Here is a 16,858-nt window from a genome sequence, read left to right on the forward strand (position 1 = left end):
CGGAAAGTAAGGAGATCCGGAATCATCCGGATCTCGGGGGGTAGTTCGTTCCAGAGGGTGGGGGCACCCACAGAGAAGGCCCTCCCCCTGGGGGTCGCCAGCCGACATTGCTTGGCCGACGGCACCCTGAGGAGACCCACTCTGTGGGAGCGTACCGGTCTATGGGAGGGAATCTGTGGCAGAAGGCGGTCTTGGAGATCAGTTTGATCAGTTTCCAACCATTGTTTCTCGTCCTGCCCTCTGGTGCTTTGGAGAATAGCTTGACTCCCTCTTCTTTGGGGCAGCCCCTCAGATACTGGAAGACTGCTATCATGTCACCTCTCGTCCTTCTCTTTTTAGATTAGACATACCCAGTTCAGAATACAGAATAATAAAGTTGGAAGGGACCTTGGAGGTCTTCTAGTCCAACCCCCTGCTCAAGCAGGAGAATCTCTACCATTTCCAACAAATAGCTGTCCAATCACTTCCTAAAAACCTCCAGTGATGGAGCACCTACAACTTCTGGTGGCAAGCAGTTCCACTGGTTAACTGTCCTTACTGTCAGGAAGTTTCTCCTTAATTCTAGGTTGCTTCTCTCTTTGGTCAGTTCCCAACCATTGTTTCTTGTCCTGCCCTCTGGTGTTTTGGTGAATAACGTGACCCCCTCGTCTTTGTCAAATACCGGAACGCTGCTATCATGTCCCCCCTATTTCTTCTTTTCTTTAGACTAGCCAAACCCAAGTCCCGCAGTCGTTCTTCGTCTGTTTTAGTCTCCAGGCCTTGGATCCTCTTCTCTGAACTTTTTCCAAACTCTCAACATCTTTTTTGCGACACGGGGACCAAAATCGGCTAATGTCTGGTTCCCTTTTCCCACGCCTCTCGTCCGGGCTCACCTTGCTCCGACGGACACTGAGGCATCGGCTGACGGCGTCGTCCACGTCCCCCCGGCTGGCCACCCAGGCGGCTTGGACTTCTTGGAGCGTGATGGCCCCCAGTCCACCGTCGGGCTCCTCCGCGCCCCGCTGAGTGGCCAGCTCCGCCACGCCTTCCAGGACGCAGGACAGCTCCGATTTCAGCCAGGCCAGGGGCAGCTCGGCTCCCGAGTAGCACAAGGCGGCCGCCACCATTTCGGGGGCCACGCCCACGCCCTCCGCCTCCTGCGGGGCCAAGGGACAAAGCCAGGTCAACGGGGGCCGAGACGACCGAGAGAGGACGCCGAAGCCGGTTGGCAACTATCTCGGCTGGGAAGAAGAATAAGTTGGAGGCAGTCCTCGGCTTAACGACCGTTTAATAACCCCTTGAGGAGACGACCACGGCTGATTAAATGGATTTGGAGATCCTTTTTCTGGTTTTTTGCAGGCGGTATGGGTGGATCCACTTGGCATCGATTGGGGGATTCTGGGCCAGTTGTTCTTAATCAGGCCAATCCACCTCACAGGGTTGTTGTGGTGGGGAAAATAGGAAGAGGAAAGAGTATTGTGTATGTTCACTAACTGGAGTTGTTCATTTTTTTTTAAAAAAAGGATAAATATAGACACCCCCACATACAGGCACACTTACCGAGGTGTCTATCTACCAGTATAATATGTGCATGTATAATTGTATCTATACGTATACATACACATACATACTATTTGTGTGTGTGTGTGTGTGTGTGTGTGTGTATCGAATCTCTCTTATCTATCTTATCATCTATCAAACTATATCCATCTATCTATCTATCTATCTATCTATCTATCTATCTATCTATCTATCTATCTATAAAACTATATCTATCTATCTATCAAACTCTATCAAACTCTATCTATCAAACTCTATATCTATCTATCTATCTATCTATCTATCTATCTATCTATCTATCTATAAAACTATATCTATCTATCTATCAAACTCTATCTATCAAACTCTATATCTATCTATCTATCTATCTATCTATCTATCTATCTATCTATCTCTATAAAACTATATCTATCTATCTATCTATCTATCTATCTATCTATCTATCTATCTATCTATCTATCTATCTCTCTATAAAACTATATCTATCTATCTATCTATCTATCAAACTATATCTATCAAACTCTATATCTATCTATCAAACTATATCTATCAAACTCTATATCTATCTATCTCTATAAAACTATATCTATCTATCTATCAAACTATATCTATCAAACTCTATATCTATCTATCAAACTATATCTATCAAACTCTATATCTATCTATCTATCTATCTATCTATCTATCTATCTATCTATCTATCTATCTATCTATCTATCACTATATCTATCAAACTCTATCTATCAAACTCTATATCTATCTATCTATCTATCTATCTATCTATCTATCTATCTATCTATCTATCTATATCTATAAAACTATATCTATCTATCAAACTATATCTATCAAACTCTATATCTATCTATCTATCTATCTATCTATCTATCTATCTATCTATCTATCTATCATCTACCTACCTAACTACCACTCAATCTATATCCATCCATCTATAACTATCTATCTATGTATCTATGTATCTACCTACCTACCTACCTACCTATCAAACTCAATCTATATCCATCCATCCATCCATCCATCCATCCATCCATCCATCTTTATCTATCTATATCTATTTGTCTGTCCGTCCATCCATCCATTTCTATCTAATCACCTGCCTTAACTGCTATATAAGTAATCAAAGGCAGCAAACATTCCTCCCATATGTTTCTGTGTGTCTGTTTGTGTATACATTAACATGTACATAGACAGAGTTGCATAAAAACAAGGAAAGCCTGTCTACAAGAGAAAAAAAAAGTGTTTGGTCAGGCTTGCTATCCAAAGGCCCCTGGACCCCCAAAGATGGCACTCCCGCTAGATGAACTACAGTTCCCACAGTTCCCCAGCCGGCGTTCGATTGGAAGGAGACGCCTTTTAAGGGTTGAAAAGTGATTGTGGGGGGGGGCTCGCTTGGCGGGTGGGGGGAGGGCTCACCCTGATCATGGCCACCATCTTCTGCCCGTCGTCCCGCAGCTTCACCTGTCTCTGATGCTCCGCCTCCTCGGGTGAGTTGGGTGGGGCTTTCCACAGGCCCTGGGGCTCCCCGGGGGCTTCCACCACCTGTCTCTTCAGCCGGCCCACCTCGTCCTTCTCGGCCCGGGATGGGGGCTGGGGATCACCGTGCAGGCTGGTGCAATTGCACATCTCGCAGATCCGTCGGTGGACGCTGTTGCGGAAAGTGCAGTGTTCGCACTGCCAGCTGGGGGCCTGTGGGAAGAGAGGGGGTCCGGGTTCTAGATCAGCGCCAGGGTGCAAGATCGGGCTCTGCTTAAGATCGGAGTTTGAGATTGAGCATGGGGAAGATCAGACACTGACACATCTAGTCCGGCCTTTCTGAGGCCTGATCAAAGCCGGCTGGGTCACTTTGGGCCGATCACCAGGTGCCAATGAGTTCTAGTCCGACCTTAGGCGTAAAAGCTGGGTGGGTGACTTTAGGTCAATCTCCAGGTGCCGATGAGTTCTAGTCCGACCTTAGGAATCAAAGCCAGGTGGCTGATTTGGGGCCAACCACCAGGAGACAGTGAGTTCTAGTTTGGACTTAGGCATGAAGGTTGGCTGGGTGACTTTGGGCCAATCACCAGGAGACGGTGAGTTCTAGTCCCGCCTTAGGCATGAAAACTAACTGGGTGACATGAAAGCTGGTTGGGTTACCTTGGGCCAGTCACCAGTGAATTCTAGTCCTGCCCTAGATATAAAAGCCGTCTGGGTGACTTTGGCACCAATCACCAGGAGACGGGGAGTTCTAGTCCCACCTTAGGCATGAAAATTATCTGGGTGACTTTGAGCCAATCATCAGGCAACAGTATATTCTAGTCCCGCCTTAAATACGAAAGCTGGCTGGATGACTTTGGGCCAAGCACCAGGCGACGGTGAATTCTAGTCCCGCCTTAAATACGAAAGCTGGCTGGATGACTTTGGGCCAACCACCAGGCGACGGTGAGTTCTAGTCCCGCCTTAAATACGCAAGCTGGCTGGATGACTTTGGACCAACCACCAGGCGACGGCGAATTATAGTCCCGCCTTAAATACGAAAGCTGGGTGGATGACTTTGGCCAATCACCAGGAGACGGTGAGTTCTTGTCCCGCCTTAAATAGGAAAGCTGGCTGGATGACTTTGGGCCAACCACCAGGCGACGGTGAATTCTAGTCCCACCTTAAATACGAAAGCTGGCTGGGTGACTTTGGGCCAACCACCAGGCGACGGTGAATTCTAGTCCCACCTTAAATACGAAAGCTGGCTGGGTGACTTTGGACCAACCACCAGGAGACGGTGAGTTCTAGTCCCGCCTTAAATACGAAAGCTGGCTGGATGACTTTGGGCCAATCACCAGGAGATGGTGAGTTCTAGTCCTGCCTTAAATACGAAAGCTGGCTGGGTGACTTTGGGCCAAGCACCAGGCGACGGTGAATTCTAGTCCTGCCTTAGGTATGAAAGCAAGGGGGGAGGATGACTTTGGTCCGGTCCCTCCCTCCCTCCCAGTCCATCCCACCTCGCAGGGTTGTTACTGTGGGGAAAACAGGAAGCGGAACGGATACTGAACACCTCCACCCCCTTGAGTCGTTTGTCAGGACACAAATCAAGAAATAAAGTCACCCATTTGCCGTATTGGCTATCCAGCTCCCGATATCTCCGGTTGGTGTTTTCCAAGGGTTAAAAAAAAAAACCCCAAAGTTTTAAAAGCAAAACTTTGAAAACTTAGGGAACCCACCCCCCCCAGTACTCACATCTTCCTGCTGGGGTCCGCTCTCCTCCCCCCAGGCTATCAGGGGCTTGGCGTCGCCGGTGCCCGGTCTGCCGGCCAGGCGCGGCCTCTCGCAAACGGCGCACAGGACGGTGGCCGACTCGTTCTCAAAGGTGCAGGTCTGGCAAGACCAGCGCCCTCTAGCCAACTGGCCTTGGTGAGTCAGCTCGTCCTCCAGGCCGAGGGTCTGGGGGGTCTTGCACCCCCGAGGCCGGTCGCAGTTGACGCAAAGGACGGAGGAGGCATCGTTGTTCTTCTGACAAGCTGCGCAGCGCCAGGGCGGGCGCGGACTGGGCAGGCTGCGGGAGGCGGAGAGTGGGGGGAGGCTGGGGGGCCGCAGAGAAGCCGTCTCCGAGGGGATGCTGGAGAGGCTGCAAAGAGGGGAGAATTTCAATTTAAATTGAGATTTAAGTGAATCGCAACGGAGTGATTAATCGATAAACTAATAAACCTAACTGAATAAAGCATTTGGTGCATCCTTGGCTTACAGCGGGGGTCTTCAAACCTGGCCCTTTTATGACTGGTGGACTCCAACTCCCAGAATTCCTCAGCCAGGAAGATGGATTAGGGGTGGGGAACTATGGCCCCTCTTATGACTGCTGGACTTCAACTCCCAGAATTCCTCAGCCAGCGTGCCTGGCTGAGGAATTCTGCGAGTTGAAGTCCTTAGATCAGGCGTCTTCAAACTTGGCCCTTTTATGACTTGTGGACTTCAACTCCCAGAATTCCTTAGCCAGCAAGATGGATTAGAACAGGGGTGGGGAATTCTGGGAGTTGAAGTCCACCAGTCATAAAAGGGCCAAGTTTGAAGAATTCTATTCTATTCTATTCCATTCTATTCTATTCTGTATTTTATTATTCTATTCTATTCTATTCTATTCTATTCTATTCTATTCTATTCTATTCTATTCTATTCTATTCTATTCTATTCTATTCTATTCTATTCTGTATTTTCTTATTCTATTCTATTCTATTCTGTATTTTATTATTCTATTCTATTCTATTCTGTATTTTATTTTTCTATTCTATTCTATTCTGTATTTTATTATTCTATTCTATTCTATTCTATTCTGTATTTTATTATTCTATTCTACTCTATTCTATTCTACTCTATTCTATATTCCATTCTATTCTATTCTATTCTATATTACATTCTATTTCTTATTCTATTCTATTCTATTCCATTCCATATTTTCTATTCTATTCTATATTCCATTCTATTTCTTATTTTACTCTATTTTATATTCCATTTGTTATTTATTCTCTTCTATTCTACATTCTATTATTATTCTATTCTATATTCTACATTCCAATCTATTCTATTCTATTTTCATTCCATATTTCCTATTTTCCATTCCTTATTCCATTCCAATTATTATTTGCATCCCGAGGCTACCTGGGGTTGGGGGGTGGTGGGGGACTCTGCCATGCTCTGCCAGGGTTCTTCATGGGCACCCGATGGTGATGCGTCCGGGAAGGATGCTTGTGAAACAGCCAGTCGCAGTTAGGACACAAACTCTGATTGCAAGCCTCGCAGTGCTGCGACGGAGCTTCTAAACCGCAAAGCAGGCAGGTGTCTGGAGGCAGGTTCCCTGCAGGCCGGAAAAAGGGGAGGGGGGGCGGGGAAAAAACCCACAACAGTCTCAAGTTTTGTTCTGCTTATGTCTGAAAAAAACCAACATTCAGTTCCATCTCTACATCAGATGCAGCTTTTATTCCAGGGGTCTTCAAACTAGGCCCTTTGATGACTTGTGGACTTCAACTCCCAGAATTCCTGGCTGAGGAATTCTGGGAGTTGAAGTCCATAAGTCATCAAAGGGCCGAGTTCGAAGACTCCTGCTTGTGGACTTCAACTCCCAGAATTCCTCAGCCAGGCACACTGGCTGAGGAATTCTGGGAGTTGAAGTCCACAAGTCATCAAAGGGCCGAGTCTGAAGACCCCTGCTTGTGGACTTCAACTCCCAGAATTCCTCAGCCAGGCACATTGGCTGAGGAATTCTGGGAGTTGAAGTCCACAAGTCATAAAGGGGCCAAGTTTGAATATCCTTGTTTTATTCCAAAGCTGGGCAGGAATTAATACAGGATTTGCAAGTAGTCCACAACTGAGCCGAAAAATTTCGGTTGCTAAGTGAGACACTTATGAGGTGAATTTTGCCCCATTTTACAAACCTTTCCTGCCAGTTTTGTTCAGCGAATCGCCCTATTTGTTAAGTGAGCCACACGGTCGTTAAGTGAATCCGGCTTACCATCCCGTTGACTCTGCTCATCAGAAGGTCGCAAAAGGGGATCACGTGACCCAGGGACGCTGCGACCGTCATAAATGTAAGCCAGGTGCCAAGGGTCTGAATTTCGATCACGTGACCACAGGGAGGCCACAACCGGTCGTAAGTGTGGAAAACGTTCATAAGTCCCTTTTTTAAAAGTGGCGTCGTAACTTGGAACGGTCATTAAACGACTAGGAAGCCTTCTAGAGCCGTGTTCCTCAAATCTCAACTGCTGGAAGATATGTGGACTTCAACTCCCAGAATCCCCCAGCCAGGCTCATATTTATGACAAACTGCAGTGTCCTGGATGTGTGTGTGTGTCACGTGATCCCCTTTTGCGACCTCTTCTGACAAGCAAAAATCAACCAGGAAGCCAGGTTTACTTAACGACGGCGTGACTGAAGCGATTCACTTAACAACCGCTGCAGGAAAGGTCGTAAAATGGGGCAAAACCCCCTGAACCGCTGCCTCGCTTAGCAACGGAAATTTTGGGCTCCCCCGTGGTCGTAAATCGAGGCTGGCTGGGGGATTTTGGGAGTTGAAGTCCACCGCTCTTCAAGCGGCCGAGGTTGGAGAAACGCCGCTCCGGATGTCCTGCCATTGGTTCAGAAGACCCTTAAAACGTCTGCCCCTGCCTCTCGTCTAAACGGCATCTCGGTTTGATGATGATCCTGGCTTGTAGGACAAAATAAGCCCCGCGAACGTGACTATAACCCTAACCGCCAACCAGCGGCGGCTCTTTTCTCCCGTTACCTGCGTGAGAGATGGCCAAAAGCGGATTCAGAGGTCCGGCATCGGCGGCCTTGTGGACCTGGAGAAAGACAGAAGAATGAGGACCACCGAAGGAGGAGGAGCTAAAGGGGCTTTTCTTCAGCAGGCAGATGGACTTCCTTGTTTGTCTTTGAAGACGTTTCGCTTCTCGTCCCAGAAGCTTCCTCAGGTTCTGACTGGATGGAGGGAAAGATTTATACTCCTTGCAGANTCCCTTCCTCCCTGTTCCTTCTTCCCTCCCTGTCCCTTTTTCCCTCCCTCCCTCCTTCCCACCCTCCCTTTGTGGCTTCGAGGCTGGAGGGGCTGGTGAGGTGGGGGGGGAGGGGGTGGCGCTGATCTACAACCTGGTTGCGTCCATCAAAGCCAGAAAGCGCTCAGCCGAAGATCCACTGGAACCCGCCAGGAGCTCCAGAGAATAAACTTCCTACCTCGCTCTCCCTCCTTTTGGCCTGTCTCTCCGGAAAAGAGAAAACAAAATCTTCTTTCCCCCAGTCAATCTGCTCTTCCCCTTTAAAAATCCCTCCCCAAACCCCCCCCCCCAGCCAGCCACCGCGGAGGCCACCGGGAGCTCCGGGCCTCCCTGCCAGCGCCAATTCTCTCCCCCCCCATTCCACTCTCCGCTACACTTCCTTCCTTCTCATCTCTTTCCTTCCTCCACGCTCAGGAAGGGCTGATGGGGGGGAGAGGCTGCCGATCCCGCGTGCAGGGGGGGGTCTGTGCCGGTGAAAGGAAAGTCTCGTGGCTGTGAGGCTGGAGGTACTGGTGGGGGGTTTGGCGCTGATCTACAACCTGGTTGCGTCCATCGAAACCAGAACGCGCTCAGCCTAAGATCCCACTGGAACCAGCCAGGAGCTGCCCCCCGCCGTGTTCTGGCTTCGATGGACGCAACCAGGTTGTAGATCGGCGCCCGGTCGGCCTGCGCCGGGCCGAGGGCCGGTCCTTCGCTCTTTCCAGAGCAGATTCCCCGGGCCGGACGGAAGCACATTTCGGGCCGCACGTGGCCGGCCCGCAGGCCTTGGTTTGACACGGGTCTTTTTTTAGAGAGTCGTTGAGGCCACTTGGAGGTTTGCCTGTGTCCTCAGTTGTCCCAAAGGTGCTTTTTGAAGGGGCACCTGGACTTGTTTGTCTTTGAAGACGTTTCGCTTCTCATCCCAGACGCTTCCTCGGGTTCTGACTGGATGGAGGGGAGCGGAAGGATTTATCCTCCTCACAGATTTGTCCTCCTCGCAGCTGGTCATTTGCATTCTTTTAGAGAGTCGTTGAGGCCACCTGGAGCTTTACCTGTGTCCTCAGGGTCAACAGGGAAGGGACCCAGGGTAGAAAACATCCTGCAGCCAAGATGGCTCCACACCCCCCCATTTGCACCACTCAGGTGACCCCGAGGACACAGGTGGCCTCAATAGCTCTATAAAAGGCAAATGACCAGCTGTCTGTGAGGAGTATAAATCCTTCCATTTTCCCCCACCATCCAGTCAGAGCCGAAGAAGCTTCTGGGATGAGAAGCGAGACGTTTTCAAAGAACAAGGAAGTCCAGTTGCCTCGTGAAAAAGCACCTTTGGGACAACTGAGGAGACAGACAAGCACCTCCAGGTGGCCTCAACGACTCTCTAAAAGAATGCAAATGACCAGCTGTCTGCGAGGAGTATAAATCCTTCCATTTTCCCCCACCATCCAGTCAGAGCTGAAGAAGCTTCTGAGATGGGAAGTGAAACGTCTTCAAAGAAACTCCACACAAGGTTTCATCTCTCGAAGGTCAAAGAAGCCCCTTGAAGAAAATTTGNTTTGGAAGCCATCTTGAAGGGAGAAAGACCGACCCACAGACCAGCTGATAATCCTTCTCACTCCGGATCCGGGAGTCCTCGATTTATGACCACAGCTGAGCCCAAGCTTTCTGCCGCTAAGTGAAACGCTCGTTCCGTGAATCTTGCCCCATTTTACAAACCTTTCTCGCTAAATGAATCGCCACAGTCGTCAGTCAACAACGCTGTTGTTAAATGAATCTGGCTCCTTCATTTTGTTAGAAAGATCGCAAAATGGGGTCACGTGACCCCGGGACACTGCAACCGTCATAAATACGAACAGGGTTGCCAAGTGTACGAATGTGGATCACGTGACCCAGGGGGAATACTGCAACGGCCGTAAGTCCGAGGACCGGCTATAAGTCACTTTTTTCCCAGTGTCGTTGTTAACTTGAACAGTCACTAACTGAACTGTTGTTAAGTCAAGGACCACCTGTAAGGGGGACTCTCTCCATCATCCACAGCCAGCACGTTTGGTGGGGGATGATGGATCCCAGATGGAGAAGCTGAAGGAATACAGCTGATTTTTTCAAGGTTAGACCAATTAAGACCAAATAGGATTCAGACACTCACGATCACAATTGCAACTCACAATCCCTGTTGGTTGTTAAGTAAGTTGCGCCTGATTTTATGATCTTTTCTCCCCCACGGTCGTTAAGTGAATCGCCAAGGTCATTAAGCGAATCACATGATTGTTAAGCAAATCCACCACTGACTTTGCTTGTTGGAAGCTGGCTGGGAAGGTGGGAAATGACGATTACGTGACCCTGGGAGGCGGCCACTGTCCTAAATCCACGCCTAGCTTTGATCACAGGAACGCTGTGACGGTCGTAAGTGCGAAGCCTGGTCAATAGTCACTTTTTTCAGTGCTGAGGTAACTTCGGATGGTTCCTAAATGAATGGTTGTTAAGTCGAGGACTAACTATGCCGATGTTTCTCAACCTTGACTGCTTGAAGATGTGTGGACTTCAACTCCCAGAATTCCCCAGCCAGCCAAGCTGAAGTCCCCACATCTTAAAGTTGGCCCTTTGCTGGCTGGGGAATTCTGGGAGTTGAAGGCCCCACATCTTAAAGTTCACCCTTTGGTGGCTGGGGAATTCTGGGAGTTGAAGGCCCCACATCTTAAAGTTGGCCCTTTGCTGGCTGGGGAATTCTGGGAGTTGAAGGCCCCACATCTTAAAGTTCACCCTTTGGTGGCTGGGGAATTCTGGGAGTTGAAGTCCCCACATCTTAAGGTTGGCCATTTTCTGGCTGGGGAATTCTGGGAGTTGAAGTCCCCTCATCTTAAAGATGGCCATTTGCTGGCTGGGGAATTCTGGGAGTTGAAGTCCCCTCATCTTAAAGATGGTCCTTTGGTGGCTGGGGAATTCTGGGAGTTGAAGTCCCCACATCTTAAAAGTTGGCCATTTGGTGGCTGGGGAATTCTGGGACTTGAAGTCCCCACATCTTCAGGGTTGAGAAACGCTACTATAACAAAACCACACCCAGCAAGGGCCCCCATCCCACCTACTCCAAAGCCTGCAGGACCCACCTCACTCCATTCTTTACACACACACCCCCAGCCTGCCCCAGAGCGCTACTCACCTGTAAGGCCTGGCCCCCTTGCATTAATTCTTGCAACATCCGAGGATTTGGATGCGTTTCCTATAGCAGCAAAAAGAATCACAAGCCTGCTTCAACTCTTAGCAGGGACCCCCGAGAGGTTACACAGCCCCCTCCAGCCCAGGTTGGTCTCAGCCCCACCCCACCCCACCAGCCCTCTGTACCGAGAGGAGAAGGTTCAGCTCCGCACGGAGTAGCATGACGTCCACTGTGACGGAGGCCACGTGAGGAATGTCTGGCTCAACTTGATGATCCGGGAAGTAGAGCCCATCGGCCTTTTGTTCCAAGTAGCCGTATAGCCGGAGAACGTCTCGTCCACCCTGCCGGAACAGAAGGCGTTATTTTGGCGGGCAAAGGGGTGACATGTACAAAAAAGAAAGGGAGAGAGAGAGAGAGAGAAAAGAAAGAGAGAGAAAGAGAGAGAGAGAGAAAGTAAGAGAGAGAGAAAGAGAGATAGAGGAGAGAAAGAAAAAAGAAAGGGAGAGAAAGAGAGAGAGAGAAAAAGGGAGAGAGAGGACAGAAAGAAAAAAGGAGAGAGGGAGAGAAAGAGAGAGAGGAGAGAAAGAAAAAAGGAGAGAGGGAGAGAGAGAGAAAGAGAGAGGAGAGAAAGAAAAAAGGAGAGAGGGAGAGAGAGAAAGAGAGAGAGAAGAGAAAGAAAAAAGAAAGGGAGAGAGAAGGAGAAAGAGAGAAATAGAAAGTAAGAGAGAGAAAGAAAGAGAGAAGAAAAAAGAAAGGAGAGAGAGAGAAAGAGAAAAGAGAGAAAGGGAGAGAGAGAGAAAGAGAGAGAGAGGAGAGAAAGAAAAAAGAAAGGGAGAGAAAGAGAGAGAAAGGGAGAGAGAGGAGAGAAAGAAAAAAGGAGAGAGGGAGAGAGAGAAAGAGAGGAGAGAAAGAAAAAAGAAAGAGAGAAAGGGAGAGAGAGAGAAGGAGAAAGAGAAAGTAAGAAAGAGAGAAAGAAAAAAGAAAGAAAGGGAGCGAGAAAGAGAGAGAGAAAGGGAGGAGAGAAAGAAAAAATGAGAGAGGGAGAGACAGAAAGAGAGAGAGAAGAAAAAGAAAAAAGAAAGAGAGAAAGGGGGAGAGAGAGAGGAGAAAGAGAGAAATAGAAAGTAAGAGAGAGAAAGAGAGAAAGAAAAAAGAGAGAAGGAGAGAGAGAAAGAGAGAGAAGAAAGGGAGAGCGAGAAAGGGAGAGAGATAAAAAGGGAGAGTAAGAGAGAAAGAAAGGAGAGAGAGAGACAGAAGAGAAAGAGAGAGAAAGAGAAGAAAGAGAGAAAGAAGGAGAGAGGGAGGTAGACTCTTGCAAAATCCGATGCCAACTCTTATTTAAAACGTTTGGAAATGGCCGGAAAAGAAAGCATAATTTCAGCCGATCCGGAAGGCAAACAACAAAGAGTGACACACCTACATATACAAACACATACACAAACACACAAAGAGAGACAGGTGGCCTTTTGCAAAGGGTTACACGATGGCGATCCTTATTTAAATCGTTTGGAAATTGCTGGAAAAGAAAGGATAATCTCAGCAGATTCGTTCATTCGTTTCCAAAGCGGGGGGGGAGCTGTCTTAAAAAAAATAAACTTTTAATGACTTGTGGACTTCAACTCCCAGAATTCCTCAGCCAGGCATGCTGGCTGAGGAATTCTGGGGGTTGAAGTCCACAAGTCATAACAGGGCCAAGTTTGAAGATGCCTGTTCTAAAGCCAATATTTCTCAACCTGGGCTACTTTAAGAGGGATGGACTTCAATTCCCAGAATTCCCCAGCCAGCATGGCTGGCTGGGGAATTCTGGGAGTTGAAGTCCACCCCTCTTAAAGTGGCGTAGGTTGAGACATACACACACACTGCTCTCAATCTGGAATAAATTGGGAAGCCCAGTAAAGTTTAACACACCGATTTTGCTTTATAAAAAAAATCTGGGAGATTTCTTCGCTCAACATAGACAGCATGCAGTAATCTGGGAAGCCCCGTGGGCTTGGTGGATTCCCTCAAGAAAGGATCCCAATTACGAAGGGCCTGCCCCGAGGCAGGAAATATTATCCACAACATTGTCAGTCCCTTCCCTGCAAATGCACCAGATAGGAAAAAAGAAAATCGGAATTTAAAAATGTCCAGTTTCATTTTGGCAGCCGCTGAGAAAAATGTCCGTCCATCTTTTCTTTTTTTTTTAAAAAAAGCCTCGGGAATCTTCTTCGGAAATAAAACTCAACTTTAAATCCAGCGGGATCCCCATCAAGATAGGGGGATCCAGCTTGGGGATGGGGGGGTGGGAGGCTTACCTGGATAGTGTCCACCGTATCCCGGAAGACGGGATTATTAAATTTGACCATGCGCCAGAAATAAGGTTTGCGAGGATGCAGGAGGTTGCGCCCGTATTTCTCCAGGATCTGGAAGGCGGTGGAGACCAAGCGGAGATCCACCTGGAACTGAAAGGGGATTGGCGGTTCGATAACGCCATATTTTTTTTTTAAAAAAAATTTAAATACAGAAGCCGGTGCCGGGTTCGAATGCAGCCGGCTTACGAGGCGTCCCAGAAGCACGGCCCTTGACTTGCTCCTACTCGTTTAGCGACCGCTGGAAGTTATCAGGGCGCGGAAGTGAGTTACGACCGGTCCTCAGACTTACGACGGTCGTAGCCGTCCCCCATTTTGTTGCTCGGCAACTGGCGTGTTATTGAAAATGGTTACGGTGTCCCGGAGTTACGGGATCACCGTTTGTGACCTCCCTACCTAGCTGGTTTTTTCGACTAGCCAAGTCAACGGGGGAAGCCAGATTCGCTTAAGAACCGTGCGATCCACTTAGCGACGGCAGGGATCCGCTTCAAAAAGCGGCAAAAAAAAAAAAAAGGACGCAAAGTTGGGCGCGAGTCACTTAACAACCGCCTGGCCGAGCCAGGGAAATTCTGGTCGCATTTGTGCAATGCGCCCTCTCAAACTGTTTTCTTTTGAGGACTAGAAGCCTTACTTTTTGGAAATGGAAGCTGGAGGACCGTGTCGCTAAATTGGGGTGATGCCCATCACCACGGAAAGAGAAATGACTCGAGCAGGATCCCATCCTTCCATCCTTGAACCCCAGATCCTACCTGGCCCCTTACGCCCAGTTCCCTTAAACTCCATTCCGCTTCCAAGCTGGGTTTGATTGCATTTTTTATTTATTTATTTCTATTTATTTGTTAATTTATAGGCCGCCAATCTCACTGTCAAGAGACTGGGGTGGGGGGGGTGGGGAGGGGGCTGAAAACAATATAAAAAACATAATATAAGACAATAAGTACATTTAAAAAAAGATTCGTTCACCTCTGCTTAATTGTCAGCCTTTACATCAGGGGTCTTCCAACTTGGCCCTTTGATGACTTGTGGACTTCAACTCCCAGAATTCCTCAGCCAGCATGCCTGGCTGGGGAATTCTGGGAGTTGGAGTCCACAAGTCATCAAAGGACCAAGTCTGAAGACGCCTGCTTGTGGACTTCAACTCCCAGAATTCCTCAACTAGGCACGCTGGCTGAGGAATTCTGAGAGTTGAAGTCCACAAGTCATCAAAGGACCAAGTCTGAAGACGCCTGCTTGTGGACTTCAATTCCCAGAATTCCTCAGCTAGGCACGCTGGCTGAGGAATTCTGGGAGTTGAAGTCCACAACTCATCAAAGGACCAAGTCTGAAGACGCCTGCTTGTGGACTTCAATTCCCAGAATTCCTCAACTAGGCACACTGGCTGAGGAATTCTAGGAGTTGGAGTCCACAAGTCATCAAAGGGACAAGTCTGAAGATGCCTGCTTGTGGACTTCAATTCCCAGAATTCCCCAGCTAGGCACGCTGGCTGAGGAATTCTGGGAGTTGGAGTCCACAAGTCATCAAAGGCCCAAGTTGGAAGACCCCAGCTTTACATGGTCAGTTTCTTCCCTTCGATGGGGAAAAAGTAGCATCACAGGCAGACATTCAGCAGGTAAAGCATCCAACACAGGCTCTACCTTTCCTCTTACCCCACTCCTCACCTCCTCCATGGCACTGAGGGTGGATTCCTCCTCCCCAAGAGGGGGGGGGAGTAGCATTGCAGGCAGACATTCAACAGGTAAAGCATCCAACACAGGACCTATCTTCCTTCTCACCCCATTCCTCACCTGCTCCTTGGCATTCAGGGTAGCTTCCTCTTCCCCCAATGGGGCAAAAGCGCATCACAGGCAGATGTTCAACAGGTAAAGCATCCAACATGGGATCTACCCTCTCTCTTACCCCACACATCTGCTCCTTGGTATTGAGAGTGGTTTCCTCTCCCCCAATGGGAAAAAAGAGCATCGTAGGCAGACATTCAACAGGTAAAGCATCCAATGCAGGATCTACCCTCCCTCTTACCCCACTCCTCACCTGCCCCTTGGCACTGAGAGTGGTTTCCTATCCCCCAATGGGGGAAAAAAGAGCATTACAGGCAGACATTCAACAGGTAAATCACTCAACACAGGATCTATCTTCCTTCTCACCCCATTCCTCACCTGCTCCTTGGCATTCAGGGTGGCTCCCTCTCCCCCAATGGGCAAAAAGAGCATCGCAGGCAGATATTCAACTGGTAAAGCATCCAAAGCAGGATCTACCCTCCCTCTCACCCCACTCCTCGCCTGCTCCTTGACGTTGGCTCGCAAAATGCCCCTGGCATCAATCTCCAGATACTTCTGGGCGGGGGGCAAGGGCGCTTCCACCAGGCGCTGCAAAAATTCGGCACTCTGTTCGGAAGGATTCCGGATCAAGGCGGCGACCAGCTCCTGCCGGAGGGCCGCGAACGTGCGCGTGGCCTCCCCCATTTCTGAGTCCCCCTGCAAAAAAATTAAAATAAAATAAATCACCAAGATAAAATGGAAAATTGGCGAAGAAAAAGCAACATTTCTTTGGAAGAAGCAAAATCGTTACGACAGCCCTTGCGGGTAGGCCAAAGGCGAAGCTTCATGCCAGGGCTTTTCAAACTTGGCCCTTTGATGACTTGTGGACTTCGACTCCCAGAATTCTGGGAGTTGAAGTCCACAGATCTTAAACAGGCTGAAGTCCACAAGTCATCAAAGGGCCAAGGTTGAAGACCCCCCTGCTTGTGGACTTCAACTCCCAGAATCCCTCAGCTAGGCACGCTGGCTGAGGAATTCTGGGAGTTGAAGTCCACAAGTCACCAAAGGGCCAATTTGGGACTCCGTAGGACTACAATACTGGTGATCTACATCAGAACCAAATTCTGCAAACTGACTGGGGAGATCTTGAAGTTGGAAAAACTCAAAACGTTTTTAGAGCCCCCCCCCAAAAAGTTATAAATTATAAAGCCAGCTGGGATGATTTTGGGGCCAGTCTCTCTCTCTCTCCCTTTCTATCTTTTTTCTTTCTCTCTTTCTCCCTTTCTTTCTCTTTTTTTCCCCTCTCCCTTTCTTTCTCTTTTTTCTTTCTTTCTGTCTCTCTCCCTTTCTCTTTTCCTTTCTCCTTTCTTTCTCTCTCCCTTTCTTTCTTTTTTCTTTCTTTCTCCCTTTCTTTCTCTTTTCTCTCTCTCTCTCTCTTTCTCTTTTTTCTTTCTTTCTGTCTCTCTCTCCCTTTCTTTTTCCTTTTTCTCTTTCCCCCTTTCTTTCTCTCTCCCTTTCTTTTTTCTTTGTCTCTCTCTTTCTCTTTTATTCTTTCTCTCTCCC

General features: G+C 48.4%; 1 protein-coding gene across 1 annotated transcript in view; it reads right to left on the reverse strand.

Moving 5' to 3' along the window:
- The window catches only part of RNF31 (ring finger protein 31), a gene marked incomplete at its 3' end in the record, with an annotated part of 34,894 nt that extends 18,894 nt beyond the window's left edge, over positions 1-16,000 (reverse strand). Inside the window, exons 1-12 of the mRNA XM_029285319.1 lie at positions 15,806-16,000; positions 15,695-15,721; positions 15,570-15,596; positions 13,488-13,628; positions 11,379-11,534; positions 11,197-11,256; positions 7,796-7,853; positions 6,175-6,370; positions 4,762-5,149; positions 3,094-3,243; positions 2,971-3,033; positions 873-1,136 (exon numbers count right to left, since the gene is read on the reverse strand). Coding sequence (XP_029141152.1) covers positions 873-1,136; positions 2,971-3,033; positions 3,094-3,243; positions 4,762-5,149; positions 6,175-6,370; positions 7,796-7,853; positions 11,197-11,256; positions 11,379-11,534; positions 13,488-13,628; positions 15,570-15,596; positions 15,695-15,721; positions 15,806-16,000 — 1,725 coding nt within the window. The remainder of the gene's footprint in view (positions 1-872; positions 1,137-2,970; positions 3,034-3,093; positions 3,244-4,761; positions 5,150-6,174; positions 6,371-7,795; positions 7,854-11,196; positions 11,257-11,378; positions 11,535-13,487; positions 13,629-15,569; positions 15,597-15,694; positions 15,722-15,805) is intronic.
- Between the last annotated feature and the right edge of the window lie 858 nt (positions 16,001-16,858).

The sequence above is a fragment of the Protobothrops mucrosquamatus genome, unplaced genomic scaffold (genome assembly GCF_001527695.2).
Source record: "Protobothrops mucrosquamatus isolate PMUCROS unplaced genomic scaffold, P.Mucros_1.0 scaffold1499, whole genome shotgun sequence".
NCBI classification, from domain to species: Eukaryota; Metazoa; Chordata; class Lepidosauria; order Squamata; family Viperidae; genus Protobothrops; species Protobothrops mucrosquamatus.